This window comes from Catharus ustulatus, chromosome 3 (assembly GCF_009819885.2).
Source record: "Catharus ustulatus isolate bCatUst1 chromosome 3, bCatUst1.pri.v2, whole genome shotgun sequence".
Taxonomy (NCBI): Eukaryota; Metazoa; Chordata; class Aves; order Passeriformes; family Turdidae; genus Catharus; species Catharus ustulatus.
Window position 1 is genome coordinate 15,810,140 of NC_046223.1, and position 22,719 is coordinate 15,832,858.

A 22,719-nucleotide genomic window follows, 5' to 3' on the forward strand; every position below is an offset into this window, starting at 1 on the left:
CTGCCCTGCCCTGCCCTGCCCTGCTCTTAGGGCTCCGGCCCCTGCCCGCCCGGGCCCTGAGAGCTCCGGGCCCTGCCCTGCCCTGCCCTGCCCTGCCCTGCCCTGCCCTGCCCTGCCCTGCCCTGCCCTGTGGGCTCCAAGCCCTGCCCCGCCCGGGTCCTGAGAGCTCCGGGCTCTGAGGGCTCCGGGCCCTGCCCCGCCTTGAGAGCTCCGGGCCCTGCCCTGCCCTGCCCTGCCCTGCGGGCTCCGAGCCCTGTCCCGCCCGCCCTGAGGGCTCCGGGCCCCCCGCACCCCAAGACCCGGGCGGCTCTGCGGCACACGATGCTAAAGGCAGACCCGAAAACTCCGAGTGACCCGCCACTGCCCGGTGTGGGCTCCGAGCGCCAGCCTGAAAAATCACCTTGTGAGCACAGGATTTATCTGGAGAGCCGCAGTGGTTCCCGCGGTGTGGGAATGCACCTAGGGAAGCTGGCTACAAAAGCGTATCATTTTTGCTCTAATAAAGCCTGAAGTCGTGATTACCTCCTAAACGGGGGTAGCTGAAGCTAAGTGTTGCAGTTAAGCAGCAGCAATCTGGTACAACTACTCAATTATTGCTTACATTTGCAGCAGTCTGTTCATATGTTAATGCAGAGATCTACTAATTTAGCAGTTACTAATCTGGAAAAATGTTCATTAATCTCATATGTGTAGAAGAGTATATACTTATGTCTTTATGCACCTTCGGTTGGTGTTGCCCTGAGGGTTCTGAGAACCTAGAAACATAATCTCTTTTTCCTTTCTTTTTCCTTTGTTTTACAGTTTTTAGGTAGCTGTATTGTTACAGTGTTGTTTGGCTTGTGAAAAGGAGACTCACCCATTAAGCTTTAATTTTTAAGGCTTACACATCTTGAAAAATGAAAATATTTTAATGAAAATACTGTCAGACCCTTAATTAAACAGCCAGACTAACACCTACAAAATAGAAGAAGCAACATCCTTAATAAGCTGTGTTTTTACAAGTGAGACAAATGCAATTTGCTATTGAAGTAATTTTTCTCTGCAAGAAAATATGTTTAATGACGCTGCTTAAGTCTTGAATTAAACAGCAGTTGCATATTCAGCTGTTCTGTATGCCCTCCATCATTGTGAGGAAAAGCCATGTTGCTTTGCTTACCGAACAATTTAAATAATAAACCATATTCTTTCTTAAAGCACAGCGCTCATTTGAAACTGTCTGGGCTAGTGCATACCAAAAGTGTCCTTATTCTTCTCCTGGCTGTTTTTTTTTTTTCCTGTCGTGTTAGCAGAGCTAGAGGAGGGAGCTGCAGCCTTGAGGATCTCGCTGGGCCCCGAAGGTCACAGATGGGGATCCTGCAGCTGGCTGCCATGTCCTCATCGGGCACAGAGCCATCGTCCTGCCCAGCTTCTGGAAAGGTGCAACTGCAGAAAAAAGATTCATGAATGAGCTCCCTGCTTTCTGTTTATCTAGGGGTTACAAAGTGCCTTAGAATCAGAGCAGTTTGTAGGCTTAACTTCAAAAGGAAGGAGAGCTGGGGAGCCTGATATGAAAGGGTCGCTCAGCTGTCTCAGATAGTGATCCGGTGACTTTGCCTGTGTCCACAGGAAAATTTGTACACCAAAGCAAATGATCCTTACCTGCACTTGAGGTGCACAGCATGTCTCTGTATTTGCATTCCCACAAGGCACTGTGGGCATCCCCCATCTGTTCTGAATTATACCCTGTGTATTGTGAGTAACTAAGGGCCTGTCACCAGGACATGTCAGCCCCCTTCATGCTGGGACAGCAGATATACCTGCTTATAGTACACAGATATCCCTGGGGATAAAGTAGAAATTGGAATTGGAATACGACTTTCCAAGTTGCACAGGGAGGTTGCAGAGGGCACTTCCTGCTAACCAAGACACTTCCATTTTCGTCTGCGGTCTAGCAACACACCTGATACAATTTCTTTTACAAATTCCTGGGGAAGGTGTCTTTTCATCCAAGCACTCTCAGCTGAACAGCATAAGAAAGCCTGGTATGCACAGAAAAAAATCAGTCATTCTGAACAAGGGGAAAAATATAAAAATATCTGTGACTAGCATTACTCATACTGACTGGCTGGCTTTGATATGGTGAGCTTAACCTACTATCTGTGTCCTGACAGCACTGTTGTCATTTCCATGCTTATGGAAGTTTTTAACATTTAATTCCACTTCTAAGAGAAGAAACTGAGGCACAGACCCTTCCAATATCTTGTCCAAGCTCACAAATGGCAGCCAGGGACAGCATGGAGGTTTCATCAGTCTTGGTTCAGCTTCCAGTACAGCTCTCCCCATTGTAGTCTCTTAAAGAGCTCCCAAGAGTTTTGGAGAAGAGGCTGTGGAAAAGATTAGCATCCTGTTCAAACCCTCCTGATTTTTCAGGGGTTTTGTCTGTATTTGGGATAGTGCTGCTTAAGGGCACCTCAAATACTCGTTTACTAGACAGGTTTTAATTTGTAATTATTTATACTCCTTTTGGTACATGATGTCTAGAGAAGATTTATTTTTGGATGATAAGCCTTTATTAATCATTTAAAAAAAATTACCATTTTCAAATGTCTTCCCTCTAAGAAACAGAGAACCCTCAGCACACTCATATGCTTGGTCATGAATGCCCTCTCCTGTTTAAATGCAGCATTGCTGCTGGAGAGGAACATGGCCACACAACTGCAGGGCTGCAAAATTCTTTCTCAAGGCATTTTATACAAACACCATCTTGCCTTTTCTTTCCAAGTAAAGGCAATCATTCTTAGGAGGAGCTGGTTGCAGAATCCAGGCAGTCCTCATGGAGATAACATGACATGAGCAGAGGTGTAATTTCATTTTAAAGACATCCTCTAACATGTTTCCTTTGTTTTCAGCTGTTAACTCATAGATATATAGCACTCCAGTCTCATAATGAATTTTATTAACAGCATGATTTTGTTACAAGCTCTGTCATTTCCCTCGGAGTTCTGAGACAGATAATACTGGGACCTGTGATTTGTTCCTTTTTCATTTATCATGTATGACTCCTGTTTCTTCAAGAGGCTCTCTTTTTTTTTAATTTAATCCACTTTATCAGAACTATAGAAAGAGCTCTCCCTTAATTCAATTTAATGACAAATTTTCAGGACATTGGGGGGTTTACGAAGGGCTTTGACCTGTACAAACTGCTGTATAAAAATGGCAGTCTGATGGATTGAATATACCGAATAGTACTGTATATCTCAGCTCCTCAATAAGCCCAAAGACTTGTGTAGTATCAGTAAGCCTAACAGAGGATGAAACAAGCCTTGCCTCTCCTAAATACTCACCCTGATACATATGCCTTGTGTGGACAGAAGGCCCCAAAAGGAAACAGCAGCCACCTGAGGTGGGGAGGGGCCATTTCACTGTGCTTATTCTGTGCCTTTCTGTCACATTCCAGCCACTGTCAGGGTCAGTGCTCAGCCTCTGTTCCCTCACCTCCTTTGCTGTCTACCTTCTTTCCTTGGATATGACGTACAGATGTTTATACTACCCTTTTTTTTCCCAGAGAGACCCCAATCTCCTGACCTGTATCCTAAGCCACAGCTCCCTCCTCTTTTGTCCATTGTCTTTGCCTTCATGGCTCTTTAAATCCTTTTCCTGCCATCTGGTTTTACCCTTCTTCACCAGTGGATGAAATCTCACCCCTTCTTCACCCGTTTACAATTGCCACTCATCTGCTTCTGGCTCCCTGGCTCCTGTGGAGAGGGATTAGCTTCAGGGGGGCAGAACCACAAAGAGGCAGGGTGCAGTAGGAGAATAAATGCCAGAAATATAATTTCTTCTTATTTGAATTAGCTGTTGGAAGTTCATTTTTGAGCAGATGATTGCAGAAGTCCAGCAGTTTTAGTGTGAAGTTTATTAAGAGCAGAGCAGCAAGTTTTGGTCAAAGCCAGTTTGCTCTGCCTAACTTTGCATTTGTAATTTCAAGAGGAATAAAGCTGAGTGACTGCATCAGGCCTTTGCACCAACAGTGGAATTTGCAGCACCAAGCAACCATTAAAATCACCCAGCAAGTGACTTTGGGAGACAGGCTGAAGCACAGCTAAGCAGTCAGGCTGTCCTTCTTACTGCCTCATTAATACCAATTTAGCTCTGCTAAAGAATAATTCAGATGTATGGAGAGTAACCTTCATTGCCATATTGGCTGTGGGAAGCATTTATATGAGGACCCCAATATCTGCTAAAGGTCATATTCCTGAGCTTCCTTTTCTGAGAAAAACAGATGTTGTCCTAATACACAACTGTACACACCTTTCCATTTTTCTTTGTTTTTTACATTTCTTTTTACCTCCAGCCCCACTTTTGTGTAGTCCTACCCTGAGCAGATTTTTGGCACTTTCATTCTGATATTATAATCACATAATTAGCATCAAAGATATTCAGTAATGGATTTATGGATGGGGGCAGGGGGTAAAATGGCCTGTTCCCTTTTCTGTTCAGGCAGCAGTTGGCTCCCTCCACTTCAGATGAAGTCTCACCTAAATCCCGGTGTCATTACTTACATTTAGACAGTAACACCTGCTCCATGCTGCAGATGAGAGATGAAGGTCCCTTCCTAGATGGCAGTCCAGGAAGGTTACAGTGGTAGCTCACCTCTGGGTATCACCATTCTTGCTTTAAATCCTCCCTGTTTCACTGCTGGGTTTGGTTTGATATTTTCATTGCATTCCTTACAGCACTGACCTTGTCATTTGCCTGGCATTAGCAAGATTGTCCTGAGGACAGGTCACCACTGCCGAGAGCAGTGCAGATGTGAAACAGGGATGCTCCAGCCCGGCAAGTTCAGCTTGGTGCACGATTGGCAGGATGTGGTGTATGAGAGCAGGGCCCTCTGCCTGGCCAGGCAGTGCCCTGCTCGGGTGGGGAATCTTCGCTGTGTCCCCCATCAGTCTCACAGCCACCTGCAGTCGCTCTGCCCATATTCCCCCTGCTCCTTTTCCAGCTGTTTCAGCTCCTCCTCCCCACCCCAGGAGATCATTCACTTCCTTTCCTCACCCAGCCACCCGCAGTTATTCCCAGCTTTGTTCTCAATACATTCCCTTGAAGGCACTTCTCTGCACGGGTTCCCCCCACTTTTCTGTTTCAGTCCCTTTCCTCAGTAAACTTTTCAACTTAACTTGGAGAGGCATCAGTTCCCCTTAGAGACAACTCCGTGGAAACACGCTCTGCTTGCTGCCCTCTCCTGCCCGCTCCCGGTTCACTTCCTGTTTCCTCTCTTACCCCCACTGCTGGTCACTTCACAGATCTCCTACTCCCAGCACATGCCCACTTCAGACTTTTTCCCGTGGACTTTTATTGCTGGGAATGGAAATTAATTCTCAGTTTAAACCAAAAAGGCCATCATGATGCAAAGCAATACTGGATTGTATCCATCCACAACCAGAAATACCTAATCACACTGGGATTTGGGATAGCAGTGCAGAATTTTTGAGCCAATGCTTTTATTTTTATTAGTGAGGCTTCAGCAGGGAGCATGAGCACAACTTACAACATGTTATGCTCAGTATTGTAAAAAGTTACAGGTTGTTTTTGCTAAGAACAGTGCTATAAAATAGTACATACAAGGCATTGCAAGTACTGGGAAGCTGTCCCAAAATAAATGTTTTCATGTTTTTACTTATATTCCAGCAATTTGCCATCTCATTTTTTCATGTCCCTGAATCATGTTTTTCACTTACCTTTAAACATTGCACAGTGTTTAAGCTCTGTAAGGAAACTATGCTTTTGCTAGATACCTACTTTCCATTTGGAGGTGCTCTTAAGGATAGCACACCACTGAAGTGAAAATGGATGTTAACTCTATTCCCCAGTGCTTCCCAGAATGGCTGATTGCTCCACTACAGACACCACAGCACAGGACAAGTGGCACAGTTATTTTATTCTTTAAGCCCACTCTTTGAATGCTGCCTCATAAACCTCTTGCTTCATTCCCATTTTTCCCCACAGAGGTCTCACTGTTTCCCTAGTAACAGAACAGGCTTTGATATTTGTGAAAGTCTTAAACAGTTGTCGCTACATTATATTCAAATATCCCAGAGAGACCAGAGGGAGCACTAAACAGGAAAAGCCCCAGCATTCTTTGGGTTGGTAGGGCTATGAAATAAGGTAGAAAAGGGTCTGCCGTGAATCACTGCGAGAACCCTCCAGAGTGCTGCATCCAGCTCTGGGGCCCCCAACCCAAGATGGATATGGACCTGCTGGAGTGAGTTCAGAATGTGGCCACGGAGATGCTCAGAGGGTTGGAGCACCTCTCCTGTGACGACAGACTGAGTTGGGGCTGTTCAACCTGGAGAAGAGAAAGATTCCAGGGAGACCTTACAGCACCTTCCCATGCCTAAAGGGGGCTATAAAAAGCTGCTACAAGAGCAGTTAGTGATAGGACAAGAATGGTTTTAAGTTGAAAGAGGGCAGGTTTGGATTAGATGTTAGGAAGAAATTCTTTACTGTGAGGGTGGTGAGGCACTGGCACAGGTTGCCCAGAGAAGCTGTGGATGCCTCACCCCTGGAAGTGTTCATGGTTGGCTGGGACTTTGCACAACCTGGTCTAGGGAAAATTGTCCCTGTGCATGGCAGGGAACTAGATAATCTTCAGGGTCCCTTCCACCCCAACCATTCTATGATAAATGTAATATAGTCACTGAGCTTTCTGCAACCAGCTTTATCTGAGAGATATTCCCTACGCACAGACTAGAACTGTTCTTTCTAATGAGCTGCAATACCTGATGATCAAGATCAACAAGTTAATTATAGTAAATTCAAAACTAGCTTGATAAATTTCTAGTGAGGAGACAAGAAACTGCTAGTTTGAAATACAACTTTATTTTTTTAATCAATATGCAATCTACAAAATGTTATTACAACATTATCAGCATGATCCCTTTGCACTAATACTGACAAAAGACTCAAATAAAATTATAGTTTCCATTAGGAGTAACAGCACTGCTTCAGAGTTATCAAAATTATTGCTAAGAACTACTAACTGCAGCAGTTAGTTACCGTGTTAAGTATCAAAAAGACAAATGAATGCAAAATAGAAGTATGGACACCAAGACCTCAGCAAATAAGTCTGCCAGGTAAAATAAACACAACCACGAGTGACATATGAAAACATGTAAAATTCTTTTGGACGATTGATACAAAATCTGTAGGAAAACAAAGCAAGGAGCATAAGGATGACAGTGGCTTGGTATCAAGTTCAATGGAGTGCATCATCATCATCATCCTCATTTCTCAAGACTTTCTACCCAGGGGCAGCAGAACCATTGTTCTCTTTTCCTACCCTTTGTGCTTTCTTCTGGTTGGAATAAGCAGGCTTTGCAGGTTTCTTACTGACATAAAAAATAATCTACAGACTATTAGCACTATTCCTTTCTTCTTCTTTTTTTTTTGCCTCTCTTTTATTCTTAGAGACTTTGATGCAGATCCCATTTTGTCAGTTAAAAGACTTCCACTGACTCCAATGGGTGTTTGAATCCAAAATTACATCAAGTACCATTTACCTGGAGTAATACAATTAGTATGAGAAAGATGAATGCAAAGATAAACTTCATAAAGTTTGTTGGTTTCAGCAAATACAACACTTTGTAAGGCTGTTTAAACACACTATAAAAATAGTTGTTCTCATTGATTTGTTTTAAATATAAAATCTCTCAAACCCTGCTGGTCCTTTGTGAAGGAAACACAGATAACATCTAAACACAGCTCTGAGGTAAATGCTAGCAAAATGTCAGCATCTTAAGTGACCCAGACAGTTGGAAGCATTTCAGTGACTGCAGGTGCTCGCTGCAGGAAGCAGAGATCAGACACGTGTGAAACCTGGCTCCTCACATGATGCCAATACCTCATAGGTTATTTAAAGCTCCAGTCCTTCTGCTAGCTGGACACTGCTTCTGCCTCACAACAGCTTATAGCAATTGTTCCTCATCTCCATTCCCCTTCCCAAAATTACAATTAGACTATTGGTAGCCCAGATTTCTAAAGAATTCGGAGCCCATATGTTTACTCAGTATCAGCTGCTATAACATTCATGGAAAATGTTAGCAATGAGTTTTAAAGTTAAGAATATTTTTTCAGTAAGTTCAGTTGCTCAAGACAACACAGAAGAAAGGAGAAGCCTGGTTATTTCTGGTTTGGCATGTTGCAATATACCAGGAAGTTAGAATTTGATGGCAGGGAAAAAAGTCAGACAACCCAAATTTTCTTTCATTAAACTGCAGCCTACTTCTAAATATTCTGACATAAAGGCATATAAACATCAACATGAGACTGAACAGGGCAATTATTCAACCTTAGGCTGCACTAATTTCAGTTTAAACTGAAAGCCATGTATTAAACAGAGTAGCTTTCTTTCAGTGTAGAGGTATTTCTGTGGGAAAAATTCCCTGTTACCCTGATCTAAAGTTAATCATGAGTCTTGCAAACCTCAGATGAAAATCCAGGGGTTTGCAACACAGATAAAGCTGTAGCTTGACCTTTTTATGCTACTGGGTTCAGTAAGTCTGAATTATCATTTGCACCATAACACTTTAATACAACTCTCTAGCAGGAATGGTGACTTGTAAGGTGGTCATTCCTTGTTTAAGCCACCCATTGCAAACAATAGCTTGTATCTTGAAGGGCCAACTCTACATAGGCTCCTGAGACACAGCAGACACCTGAGAGCAGAAAAGCAGCCACAGCTTCTGCAGGACCTGTAACACCACCAGTTACCTAATGCCCAGGAGGTGAGTGCTGGGAATGGAGATCCTAAGAGGCAAGAGATGGAATGGAGATATTTAGCTTCCTCCTTCTTCAAATAGAAAAATAGGGACCAGCTGGGCAAGTCAGGCTTTAGAGAGCAACTACTGCTAATAAGTTTACTGAATTAGCTGTTTAATGCCAATCAAAACAAGTCAGCCTTAGACAAAGTAAGTGCAGGTAATTGCAATGCATATTTTGCTTCCTCTACGTCACTGAGCAAAGAGGTTAATAAATATTGTAGCTGTAGTACAGCCATGGACTTCAGCAAACTGTAGAGCTTGCCACGTTGCTAAGTATAAACACTTTGCCCTGGTGGCAGTGCTGTGCCCCTTAGTTCAGCTGAGCAGAATATAAACTAAAATTAAATATGAATAAAACACACCAAACATGACATGAAGGTGCTAATAGCTTCTCAAGTCAAAACACAGACGGAGAATTGCAACAGCTGAGACATATTTGGATCACTACTGTAGTCCAATGCTTGCCTAGATTTATAACAATATAATCTGCTAATAAAAAGGGATATATAGAGAAGCCCAAATACCATTATAGTCTATTTGGGGCTTTGGCAATACAATACCCATAAAAAACCTGCCCTCAGGACTTACTATAGAATCTATTACCCATTTCATTCTCAGCTTCTGGATGGGGGGAAAAGTTTATTGTGATGAACTAGGTTCATATTATGGTCTTCTGTTTCCTCAGACTGGTAATTTTCTCTGTGTATATCCCACATATTTCTACTTTTGGGGAATGCCATTTATGTGTATTTTTACACAGTGTTCATATAAACAGTTACAAACTGTACAAAATATAAAGATATAAAGTGAGGCAGTGCATTACTATATTTTTGTTCTCCACTTATTTTAATTTGAAATAAGGCTAATGTTAAAAAACTGCAGGGAAAAAAAAAGGGTATAATGAGCATTTTTTTAATTGATCATATTTTTTCAGACCTGGAATTACAGCCTGCAGAAAATGACAAAGGGGATTATGGCTGAAGGGAAGTATTAGAACCTTTCCCTAAAGGCCAATTGCTTGTTGAAAACACAGTTACACACTAACATTAGTGATTAGTAGCTCAGGCTGCCTGATGAAGCATCACAGCTTCATGTCTTTTGTGACAGTCCATTCCTGCACTATTTCCCCATGGAAAACGCCTTTAGAGCCAGGAGCATGAAAACATCTCGCTTTCCTTGCATGTCTTAAAAGTTGCTCAAAGCCACAGCTCCTGCTGTTTCCATACCAACATCTGGAACTTGCATCCTAAGGGAGATACAGAGCAAACAGCAGCAACCAGGTTTTTCTCCTGCTTGGGAAGCCTCCTCTGGTGTAAATTCTCCAAGACTCATCACATGAAATGACTGATTTACACTCACTGAGAATCCACCCCTTATCTCACTTGCTACAGTAGTGAAAAAAAACTGCCTAATGCTGGCACAAAAACTTAAGTCACATCTGACATATAGTTTCTTGCCCAAGAGATTATAGAGTGAACCTATAAAGTGCTGAGGAGGAGACTGTTGTAGCCACAGAAGAATAAAGAGTATTATTGCAGAGGACATTTTTTCCCAATTAAATCACCCAATTTCCAACTCATTAATTAAAGCTCTGGTCAAGAATATTATTTGGACTTGTTCTGCTCACATACATCAAGGGGAGCCAAAACATCAGGAACTTTAGTTTTCAAGCACTAAAAAATGTAATTGGTCCTTCTGGACCTTACACAGGTGCTGATAGATCATAAGCACTCTGAAAGTTTTTATTACCAAACATATGTCCAAGTGACGTGAACCCTTTGATTAGTGCCATTTTCAGTCCCAGGTCAGAGATAGACAACAGGAAAACAATACACTAGAATCAGTCAATGAAGTGCTCACATCCTGCCACCCTGACAAGGAGACCTTACCCATACCAGGACTCCCATGACAGGAAGTTTACTTGAACACAGGCCAGCCAAATGAGTACTGATTTGCAGACTCAAACCCATAAGCACTAAAAAAATGTCAATGACTGTGTTTACCCTAAACTAGGTCACTGCGCTTCTTCTAACAATAGAATTTCCTATGTAAATTGATTCCTACTAATATCCTGTGACGGTGCCTCCTGTCCTCTTTTCCTCTTTCATTGCATTAGGCAGTTGCCAGCCTTATCTGGGTCTTCTCCATCAAGCCTAATCCACTTCTTTTCAATTTCAACCTGTAGGCAGAAAACAAAAACAGCAGGTAGAATCAGCAAATAATTGGACACTGAAAGTGTGAACTGCAACAACGAAATGGAAAAAAGCTTTGACGCAAAATCAAAATATTTCCAGACCCAACAGATTTCAAAACCACTACTCCCAAAAATAGCTCAAGTGAGGAAAAAAGAAGCTGCATTCACAGTTCTGTTTTTCAGTCTCGTCTTTGATCAGATAAGGAATTTAATGATTCTTTTGCTCAAAGTCATTACCAAAGTACGTGCAAGATATGTTTAGAATACAACGCAAATTTGCTTTTCAAATACTATATGGTGGAGCAGGGAGGCAGAAGAGGAGGAAAACATGGAAAGCATAGTCCCGAGAATACCTGGCAATTGTAAAAAGCTTTCTGAACCACGTGTTTCTGGGGCTGCAGATCACTCTCTATGCCCAGGGACTTCACTTCTGTTCCAGAGGCACAGGTGTCATGAACAACAAACTGGACAGTAGCAAATGGGTACCAGTCAGATGGTATCTCCTGGTCTGATCCCAGTTCCAGTTTGTAAGACAGGCTGTGTGGATGATCCAAACCTTGGAAAAGAAAAAGAAAACCACCACAGCATTAGAGAATCATCTTTTCTTTGTTTAGGTTCATCTCCCAGCAAGAGAGCACAGCTTCACCTTTTATAAGCACAGAGCTGTTGTTATGATACAAGATTATTCTAGCTTTTGCTACTTGGTATAAGGTAGCCCCTTGTTCATTTTCTCTCTGCTTCACCACACTTGTCACAGTCATTGCAATTTTACAAATTAATTTACACAAGATTTACCAGATCCTTTCAGCTTCTAATTGAGAGAATATTACAAATGTAGGGCTTTGTTGCTAAATTCAAACTATTTGATGGAATCTCAGTTTTCCCTTGAAAATGCATTTCTTACTCTCACAAAAAAAAAAAAAAAAAAAAAAAAAAAAAAAAAAAAAAAGCACTGGAAGGTCCCGGTGTAGCCAAGGCAGAGATGCTGCCCTGTGTCCAATAATCCCTTTCCAGAGCTCTCTGCTGTCGAAATTTTACTGCAATGCTTATTTCAAGTACTACAGCTATCTTGTGTACCATCATTTATTACAGTATGTCCATGGCAGGAAGATAAAGGTGCAGCTCAGAGTGCTGTTCAAACAAGATTCATCCCACCTGCCAGGATAAAGGCTACCTGGAGTCCCTATCTAGTTTGGAAAAGAACATAGCCCAATTCTTAAAAAAAAAAAAAAAAAAAAAGGTACTGCTAAAACAACTGTGATGTTATGAACCAGAGTCATTAAGGATTTGTGGAGCATATTCTGAATTACTTTAATCATCCTAGAGATGATCCTAAGGATCGCTTGCTTCAGCATTTCTTATGTATGGCAATAATAAGGGCAAGTACTTCTCCTGGCACACAGGAATGCCAAGGTGAAAGCTTGCTTCCCAAAGTACCTGGAGTCAGCAGACTATGTGTGTGAAAGCAGGATAATACAATTTAGTATAATGAAAAGAATCCTCTCTAAATTCTTCAGGGCAAAACGTAGCAATTCTGCATTTCTCCTTCTCTCCAGGATTTTAATCATCAGCGTAGACAACTAACTATGCTTTGGCTGCAGGCAGGAAAAAAAAAATAAAATAAGAGAAAGGATTGCCTGTATTTTGTCAAAGGCAAGCCTGGCAGTGTGTATTTGGTTTTCATCCATTACATTGAGTGGAATCTTGAAGTTCAGGAAAAAACGTCCCATTCTTTATGCACTGGCTTACTTCAATGACAGGAATCAATTTCGTATCACAATGAAGGAAATACTGAAGATGGAGTTAACATAAACTGAGCTTTATCTATCCCATGGGAAAAATCATGCTAATATTCCACATCCACAGGCTCACAGGCATTTTGTAAGAAAAAAAAAAAAAAAAAAAAAAAAAAAAGGCTGCATCTCCATTGCTCCTAGGAGCCTTGTGCTGGGTGCCAGTCCGTGCTGCAAGTTTTCCCTGTAATATCACACAGACCTCTGGGCACACCTCAGGAGAGGGTCCTGAAAGACACTGGAGCACAGGATCCCCAGTTTGCAAGGAGTGCCATGCCAGGGGCATGCAGCATGTGTCTGGAGTCTCAGGACAATAACACAAAACACAGAGACAAGTAAAACTGAAACATTAGGAATTTTATTATGGAAATAGAGGAAGGAACAAAGTCAGAAATAAGGATTACAGCCACCTTGAGAAAGAAACTGGAGCACAGAACAAGTGTGAGGAAGAGATGGTGTTTCATCACTCATGTACCCAGGGACAGGCAGGTCTCTGCACCTCTGTGATGTGAACCTTGTCCGTGATGTGCTGCTGGTCACCTCTTGCTTCTGTCCAAGCCCATTTCTCCTGCACTAACACTCTCTTGGTCCGCAGTCCCTCTTCCAGACTGCCTGGACATGGTGGAATGAGCCTGTGTTGGTGTGGGCTTCTCCATCCTTGCATCCTCCATTATCCCAGCAATAGGACACTATGAGGAACATCTTGTTCCAGAGCCACACTGCAAGCTGTCATCCCACCTGAACTGTGCTCCTTTTGGCTCCCAGTACCTGCTCCCCTCTCCCATGGTGGTGCCAGGATGCAGCTTGGCAACAGGCTTACTTGACCTGTTCTTTGTGCTGTTTGCTGGGCTGGGCTGCACAGAATGCACAGTGCCAGCCACAAGTGAAGCATCCTGGGGAGGACAGCAGGAATTGCAGCACCGAGGTTTGGCATGTCTTGGCCAGGGAAAAGGCACTCTGCCTCTGGGGCTGTGGTTAAACAAGGATCTGAGGAAAACGCCTGTTGCTTGTAGTTAATTTGTGGTAGAAGGCAACCAGCAGAGATCTAAGGGCTTTTGGAGCAAATTCAGAATCTTCCTGGGGTTTCCAGAGGGGAGGCCTGTGAAGAAACAAATAGCCATGGGAATTGTCTAGCAAATTATTTTGTCTTCTGAGAAATGGAATCCAGAAATAATCACTGCTTGGAATTTTCCTGGGCAGATATTGCACGGTAAATGTTGGATAACAGATGTCCACTCGAGTCCAGGCTAGATGAGCCATACCTCTTGGGCTGTTGCTGAAGGTTTCCCTGCTTGACAGGTCCTGTGATTCAGGACCATCCAAAGAAACCTCTGGGTTTATATCCCAGCTGACCTATTGCCATGAGGTGGTCTTGGTGTTGGGATGCAGTGAATTCTCGGGTTCTTCCTTTTTCTTAGGTGGTAACCTGCAAAGGAAAAGACAACAGCTTTGGGATTTGGATAAGGATACTGCCTTGGGTCCTCTGGAGCTGCCTCCATTGGACCTTTCTGCCTACTCCAAAAACACAGGGCTTCCCCCAGCCCATCTGTCTCTTGTACCAACACCAATATCAGAGGGAAGTACTCACCCCTTCACTTGTGCATAAGTTCTTCTGCCACTGCTGGGCTCTGCTGGGAGTGTAGAGCAACTTCTTCCCCTTGGCTGTCAGACAACAAATTGACTGACCAGCATCTTGGAAGACTGTGAACATCCCCCTAGTTTTCACCTAAAACTGAGCAGTTCTTGTCATCTCTGCTCCATTAAACCACTGCTTCCCAGGCCTTGTGTTACACTGGAGTTAGAAGAAAGAGAGACTGTGTGTAGAAGATCCTTTTGCAAAAGAAACTGTAATGCTGAAAAAGCCAGATGTTGGCTAGAAGAAGATAAAAGGTGGTGCTGTGGAAAGACAGGTGGTTGGAGCAGGGACGGTGTGCTAAGGTGACATATTCAGAGTCCTGATATATTTAAGATGACATATTCAAGCCCAGCTATCCAAAATGTGGCACATCAGGCACTATCAAGACATGACCACCTAGACTGATGAAATCAAACCACTCCTGAGAGACAACCAGAAAAATGTGGGGAGATTACTGAGCTTTTACTATCTAACTTATGAGACAGAAACCCTGCAGTTTAGGTGTCTATGCAAGTTGTTAAGACTTCTGTGAATTGGGAGATTTTAGCCTGCCCTAATCTGAAAATCTGGCTCTTGTTTCCTAAAAGTATTCCATTCTTGCTCTCTGTCTCCAAAGAATACCAACAAAAAAGCCAAAACAAATAAACAAAAGATGGTTAAAACTATGAAACTAGTTTCCAAATATCATTTAGCACTCATACAGCATTTCAAAAGCAATTAATAAACTAACTTTTCACTTATTGACACTGTTTAGCCCTTTTTCACCTGTGTAAGTAGCATTCATGCAACCTTGGTCTGAGAAAGGCTCATGATGCAAAGCAATTAAGGCCAAAATAATGTACTGGTTATCTTAGTTATGTAATAATTCTATTTTTGCCAAAAGAGGTCCAGTTCTAAAACTCTTTGAACATGAAAGCACAAACAATTACTAAGAACAGATTTACATACATTAGGGTTGTTAGAAGGGTCTAAAGGGTTGCATTTATCCATCCTGCTGGGAGAAGTGCATAGGGCATGGAGGAGTGGGACAGTACCACCACCAACCACCAGTTCACAGTGGTGCCAGTGCCAGAAGGAGGTGGAGCCCATCTGGCAAAGCCATGACTTTGAGCTTCCACCTGGGCAGCTTAGAAAATAAGAAAAGCAGCACTTGGTGGTTCCTGGGAACCACATCACCTCTCAGAGCAGAGTCCATGCAGAGATGCTAAAGGCAGTAACAAGGCTGCCAGCAGCTACAACGCCCTCAAGCTCCAATTTGCTGTGTTGTTCAATCCCTGCTTCCTCAGTGGCTCCATGATGAGGAATGAAAGAAGAAATAATCAGCTGCAGAACTGTTGCTTTACACAACGGCTCGAGGACAGAGGCTAGAGGCAATATCACAGAGCTCAAATTTACACAGCAAGTGATTAAAGCACAGAGCTTTGCAGTTTAGTCTCTCCCTTGCTCCCTGGGAACTCCCTGGGAAGCAGCTGACACAGCTTCTCCACTGTGCAGTCTGGCTAAAATCATAACATGTTCTGCATTTCCTTACACAAAGCCCTGATTTCACAAACATACACCAAATTTGCAGAAATTTCACTTGATCAGCCCTTCAAAGCCTACTGCTTTTTTCTGGTTTTTTTTTTCTTTTTTTAAAAATAATGCTAAAATTCTGACTTTAAACACAACATAGATACATCTGAATAGGCACAGACAGCTTTCAAAAGTCTGGTATTTCTTGCAGCTGCTACTGACTTCACTTGGCCAGCACTTTTCCAAGAAAACATTTTAGTAGAATCCAGTGGATATTAACATATTTCAGTGTCTATAAATGGATCCACAATATAACTGTAGGCAACCTTTCATTTTCCCTTCCTTTTTTTTTTTTTTAAGAAATCTTGGACAAAGGCTTTTTGAAAGCAAAATCCTCAGCATATTTTTCCGCCTGCGGTAAACACATTATGAAAGTTTACATATTTCTGTTAGTTTGACTGTCTCCAGACTTTTGGCACGCCTTGGGACAACTCTATTTTTAAACTCTTAACTGTGTACAGAGCACTTGATATAGAGGTTTAAAATTTGACTGGGCAGTATTACTACCAAAATGTTTTTTCAAACACACGAACATTTCACAGAGACAAATGATTCTGCAGATCTCAGCTAGAGGAATTATTCAAATGTCAGAAGTTTAAGCTACTGGTAGAAAATAATGTAAAGCTGTGGAATGCCTCAAAAAAACTCGAGTTCTTCCTTTCAAATAACTTCAAACTTAAATCTGAAGTTAATTGTGCACATCAAATCTTCAGGTGAAAGAACTGCAGGGAATTCAGGATACTTATAATCGTCTTTAAAATTGCCTAAACTGCTGACTTGATTTTACAGAACCAAATCTACATTAAATAGCAAAGACTACTAAAAGCTACCCAAACAGTCCTGGGTCATAGCATCATGGTGCAAATCTCTGAAACCTGGAGCATAGGACAGGGATTTTGAAAACCTTCTCATTGTACATCTGTCCATCAACACCTCTGCCCTCCCTGTCCATTTTCCAGTCTCCCCAGTCCATGCCCTTCACTTCCTTCTCTCTGTCATTGCTCTTCCTCCACCATTAGTCCTGGCTTAGTAGTAGAATGCCTGAAACCAGAACTTAAGAAGGTAAAATCTTTTCTGGACATTTTAAAGAGGCAGTTATCCCATACAGGATAATACAAGACTAGGACACTCCATATGTTATGGATATGGATTGTCCTAGTCTATAGGTACATAACACTTAGCACCATTTTAAAAGTACAGATTTTACAGATATTTTACATGAAATGCTTTAACAGGTGCCCTTGTCTTACAGAGATCCCCAAAGTCTCAAGGTACACATAATGCAAAGGATCAAGTAAAGGATCAAATGCCTTCACTCTACAGAACTTGAAGCAGGATACTGTATTCCTCAAGAATTTTTATGTCTTTAGAAAATTGCTATGAAAGGTGCTGGTAACATGACTAAAAATTGGAATTTTAAAGCCAAATATTTATATTTTCTTCTCCAAAAAAGTCATATTCTCTCCTTGAAATAAATTAACTACTTCCACATGTGCAATTAAAAACTGTAGCTGCTTTTACTGCTAGAAGTTTTCAGTGAGGTACCACCACCAGAAAGAAATGGGAATAAAGTGGGAGGCATTTTTTGTCAGTGCAGTTATTGCCATGAATGTACAATCTCAATGCACAAACCCATGAAAGAGGTAACAGAAACCAGCCTTTGCAGAAACACAGTTGCCTTCCTACAGCAAGTTTAACCTCAGCACCTTCTAGTTCTGCATCATACCTACCATTTCTTAAATGATGCTAGAAAGCCAAGACCCAGAAGGGACAATATCACCTTGTATATTAGCTGTGTGATATTGGGTGAACAAATCATTTTACCAACTTCTGCTTCCCGTCTCACCCATTGCCCAGCTGGTACACGGGAAACATAAACCCTCCCCTCAGCCTTACTATTACAGACTTGAGATTTACTCAGAATGATCAGCTCTGCTTCCTTGATACCACACACTTGAAATGACTGACAGTACATTTGCCTCTATCAAATAAATTACGAAAATAGGTCTGTATTCTCTTTTTCCTAAAAGATGACTCTGGCTTCTACCAACAGCATCCCACAGATGAAAACCCAAACCACGACAGCTGATAGAGGTGCACAAGCATAAACCCAGTGAAGACACACACCCAAGCCCATAGCACAAATTATTTACTTGAATTTTTATCTGGAAGCCTGTCAATCTTCCACACCACGGCCCTGTAGGCACTCTCATATTTTGCTGTTCCAACCGAGACTTGGATTATGGGATCAGATTCAACCTCATGCAAAGCCCCAAGGCATGCTCTCCTATTCATTTTCGCTTTTAGGGACTTCTGCCTTTGGAGGTTCATGGTCCAAAATGTTTTGATCCACTGTGTGGGAACAGGAAAGCGTATCATAACATCTTCACAGTATTTCACAGAGGGTACACGTGTCAGGATCTGAGCAGTTGAAGACATGTTTATGAAAGCCTGAAGTTCAATGTAAGCCCCCTGAACCACCACTGCAGCCTTCAGAGAAAAGGGAAGGTCTTGCCCATTGTAGTGTGTCCTGAAACGCATCAGCTCCAGCCTGCAGGCGTCTGGAGGTGTAAACTTAATAATCCGTGACTGCTCAAATTCCTGCGCTTTGACACAGCTATGGAAATGGCAGTCGAGAATATTGATCCACTTCTTCTCCTGCTCCTTGTCAAAGTAACGCTCGTCCCTCTTCTGGAGCTCCAGGTCATTCAGGGTGAGGAAACACTCGGCACCCCCGTTCACAAAACACAGGCAGTAAATGTGTGTGATGATAGCACTTTCCACGATTTTTCCTTCTGCCTTAGTGACTTTCCCCCAAAAGTTATCCACTATTTCCAGAGTCATTTCTTGCTCCTCATAATTCCTCTTTTGTCTGGAAACAGCAGGAAGTTTCATGAGCTCGTCCTCGACTGTCGTGAGGAAATCAGTGAAGTCATTATAATCCGTGGTGCCCAGCTTTAACATCTGCTCCACCTCTGGCTCATGGATCACCTCTGCTTTGGGGTGGTACCTCCTCTTCTCCAGGTAAGACACACACTCGATCTTCACAGTGTGGATTTTTCCTGAGACATTGTAGCTCTCCAGTTTGGGTTCGGACAGCTTGCACTGCGGCTGCAGCTGGAATTCCTTGAAAGGTTTCTCCAGGCCCTTCTCGTAATACATCTGCAACACCCCTCCAGCCAGGACACTCAGGTAAATGGGGCCCCACTGCCGAGACGACATCATGTTCTTCTTCTCAGGAATCCTCAGCATGAATGGCCACCCATCTGACTTCTGGCTCCTGAAAAGGCTGCGTGGGATGGTGAGGGAGAGCTTGTGCCACGCGTGGGTGCTGGAGATGGGGGGGCTGTCCACGGCCTCAGAGCTGTCAGCTTGCAGGTGTTCAAGCCTCTCACAGATGTAACTGAAGGAGCCCTGGTTAAGGCTTTTCTGATCATGACATGTTTCTTTGTCTCTAGGATGACACCCGCTCCTGTCAAGCACTTTGTCCTTCCTGTGCGTGCTAACATTAGCTGGCGACGTGCTGAGGGAGCACCCTTCCTTCCAAAAAGGACTGGAAAAAGCACAGTCACTGTGAAAGTATGGGAACTGTCCTGGAGCCAGCTCCTCACAGCTTCCTGGTGGGTTAGGGCTTCCTTCATCTGCTGATTTGGAGACTAAAGTCTTACCTGGATGGTCATTAGGTGAGGGGTTCAAAGGAAGGCTGCTCAGTTTCTGCGAGGCTAAGGATGAGCAAATCCTGGGGGATGCAGGAGGATTAACACTTGATGGCCATTCAGGGATGGGATAAAGCATATGAATCCCAGACTTTGGAATGCAAGGGTTTCCCGGGTAGTCTCTGGTAGGTGTAGTAAGTGGAGAGTTGCTCGGGGGTCCAGGACTTAGGTAGAAATCAACCACAGGAGATGAGAGAGGAGTGCTGCCTGTAGAGGATGACCTACTTGAAGACTCATGGACACTGGACAGGTTGAGCTTAAGGCCATTTGGTTTGCAGCTACTCTGACTATCAACCAGTTTCTGAGGCGACTGGAAGAGAGGCTCGTCATCAAAGGTGACCCAGTTTGCTGGATTTGGGGAACACATCTTGTAGGACAAACTTGAGGTACTTGCACAATGCATCACCCGCAAGCCATCTGTGAAGAAACAACAAACATGATTCAAATCAAACTCAAACCACACAAAGCTCAAATTTGCGAGCAGTTTGCAAATTCAGTGTATTTTGTTTCACATGTGTAATCTGAGATAGCTGTGTAGGAACAGACAAACTGCCCATGAATCCCCACTGCTCTCCCAGGTTGGGGATTAAAGGGAACTCTAAGCTCTACAAGCTGTTCAGAGCATCTGATGTTCAGAGTCTCTCAATCAGAGAGAGTAGAGTGCCCCACAAGTAGAACAGGACTGCTTAAAATAATATTTTCAGCTGCATTATATACTATATATATTACAACATAATGCTATACAGCTTATGCATAATTTTGAATATGGACAGAGATATTCCATACTGCACATCTCCTCCGGGTAAGGCGTCCCCTCCTTCCCCCACCAAAAACATCATTTTACTAAGAATGGTGTAGCTGTTTCCCAAAATAGAATCAGGAGGGAGAGAGGGGATTATTTTATTGATGAAAAGCTGTAGCAACTCACTGCTGATGGCAAAAGTACGTTGCTGCCATCAGGGCAAAAACCTGGATGCCTGCCAGACCAGGGCAGGAATCTCTGTACATCAGTTCCTTCAGCCCAAGCTTGTGCTCTTGGAGACTGGACATGTTATAAGGAAGCACTGGAAAGGCACCAAACTTTTAAACAAGAAATTAGCCCTAAGGATGAGCAGTACATTCCTGCTGAGGAGTAGACTGCAAGCCTCCACTGCAGACAAAACGCTGATGAAACACAAATCAAGGCCAAGTAACAACACTCACATCTGCCAAGCACTGAATTGGCCGGTGGCCTGGAAAAAGGACAGGTCTTTAAACCAATTAATAAACTGCACTTCATCAAACAAAGTGTCTTTGGTTAAGGGCTCAGCTGGATGTCCTCAGAGCAGGACTGCAAGCACTAAATCATGAATCCTTCATGGTTCTAAAGTGTGTGCTGAAATTTAAATGCTCGTTGCATCCTTAGGCAGGGCATGTTGTCCCCCAGGTTCTTCCTCCCTACTGCTCCTGCCTGATGAGGGAGCAAGCAAAAAATTGCCAGTGCCTGAGGAGGGATGGAGTACAATGAAACACCAGGGGGGCACATATAAACATCACTCATTTGATAGGAACTTACTCTTGTTCTGTCAGAACACATTCACGTTTGCCTGAAAGCACAAGGAAGGCAGAGTTCATGCAGACAACAACCACCTGCATGTACATTACTGCATTAATTAAGGTCAGCTAATGATGACTTGGAGCTGTTGCCCTTCATGCACAGACAGCCACAGCCTGGCTGTTTAATTGCACAGCACTACAGAATCACATAACCATAAAAGCCATTCTTTATCTGCAACATTCAGAGAACTGCTCACTTCCAGGCATGCTACAGTTCAGCCAAGTGAAACTCGTGCTACAAGTCTTTGTTTTTATCATTATTCCATTATTTCTGGAGCAGTTTGTAGCCAGTAAGCAAGTGCCATAAACTGTGGCACAGTCTGCTTGCTCTGAGGCTGAGCATCAGAGAGCTCTCAACAGAGGAGGACTCTGGTCCTTCATTAGTTTTTGAACTCTCGACCTTTTTGTTCAGAAAAATATTTCCACTATGCTAGTTATTTTATAAGCACTCTAATCACCACTTACAGAAAGAGAGAGAGAAAAGGAGCAAACAAGTACAAATTACTATCATAGCTCAGACACACACAACTACCAGTGTATCCTTCACCCACACAATCACTTCATCATGAAGTGCAGCAATGGAAAGAAAAATCACAGCTATTTGGTCTCTGACTTGGTCATCATTTTTTCCTCCCATATCACACCCTTCTCCTCCTCTCCCTCTGGTCTCACCATGGCTCTTTCAGCGTTAATTATTTCTAGAGATGAAGTTTCAGAGTTTTCAGCCCTTTTTTCAAAGCTTCATTTGTTAAGAGCAGCTAATGCAATGCTAACTCGGGGTGTGGCTTTTTCCTGGAACAGCTGGGACACTGGGGCAGCCTGGTAGACAAAACATAAGGAAACAGCTTCAAAGGCTGCCATTAAAAACTCCTCTGGCATTTACAAGAGATAAGGGATGGCCAGAGAGAGAAAAAAATACGGTGTGGATGGGAGAGAAGCTTTTCTGTGCAGAGGGGCTCTGGGGATGCTGCTACAACCCTCCAGTGTGACCACAGCCATGCTCAAGGGGCAGATCACACAACACTGAGATGCACCAATGGAAAAGAAATCATAAAATCGGGTGCTTACAATAAAGAACACGTTTGCAGACTGTTTCCCTTTCTTGTTAGAGATGGAGATTTTCAGTGTCCTTTATTATTCCCAGATGTTTGGGGGTTCCCCCCCCCCCCCAATGTCTGCTCCTATTCACTTTTTAAAACGCTATGTTGCAGATTATTTGGCAAGGGTTTTTTTTTTTCCCATTACAAAACAAAAAGATGTTTGAACTCCACCTGCCAAACATTTAACTTCAGTCAGTAAGTGTCAATGAAGAAAACCACTTTCCCAGATGGAAAAAAGTGGAAAAAACACTTTCCTCTGCAGTCACAATATCCTCAGTGAACCTGTCAGAGGGCTACACCTTTCACCTCTTGCT

At 43.0% G+C, this 22,719-nt stretch overlaps 1 protein-coding gene across 3 annotated transcripts in view; it reads right to left on the bottom strand.

Moving 5' to 3' along the window:
* Window positions 1–22,719, bottom strand: part of STON1 (stonin 1) — a 43,068-nt gene that overhangs the window by 12,291 nt on the left and 8,058 nt on the right. For 2 of the 3 annotated variants that reach the window (XM_033055937.2, XM_033055938.2), the window contains exons 2-4: window positions 18,147–20,126; window positions 11,346–11,548; window positions 6,840–10,977 (exon numbers count right to left, since the gene is read on the bottom strand). In XM_033055937.2, coding sequence (XP_032911828.1) covers window positions 10,903–10,977; window positions 11,346–11,548; window positions 18,147–20,112 — 2,244 coding nt within the window. In that variant the 5' untranslated portion in view covers window positions 20,113–20,126 and the 3' untranslated portion in view covers window positions 6,840–10,902. Of the gene's footprint in view, window positions 1–6,839; window positions 10,978–11,345; window positions 11,549–18,146; window positions 20,127–22,719 lie in introns of those variants that run through there. The other variant, XM_033055939.1, reaches the window with a different exon arrangement.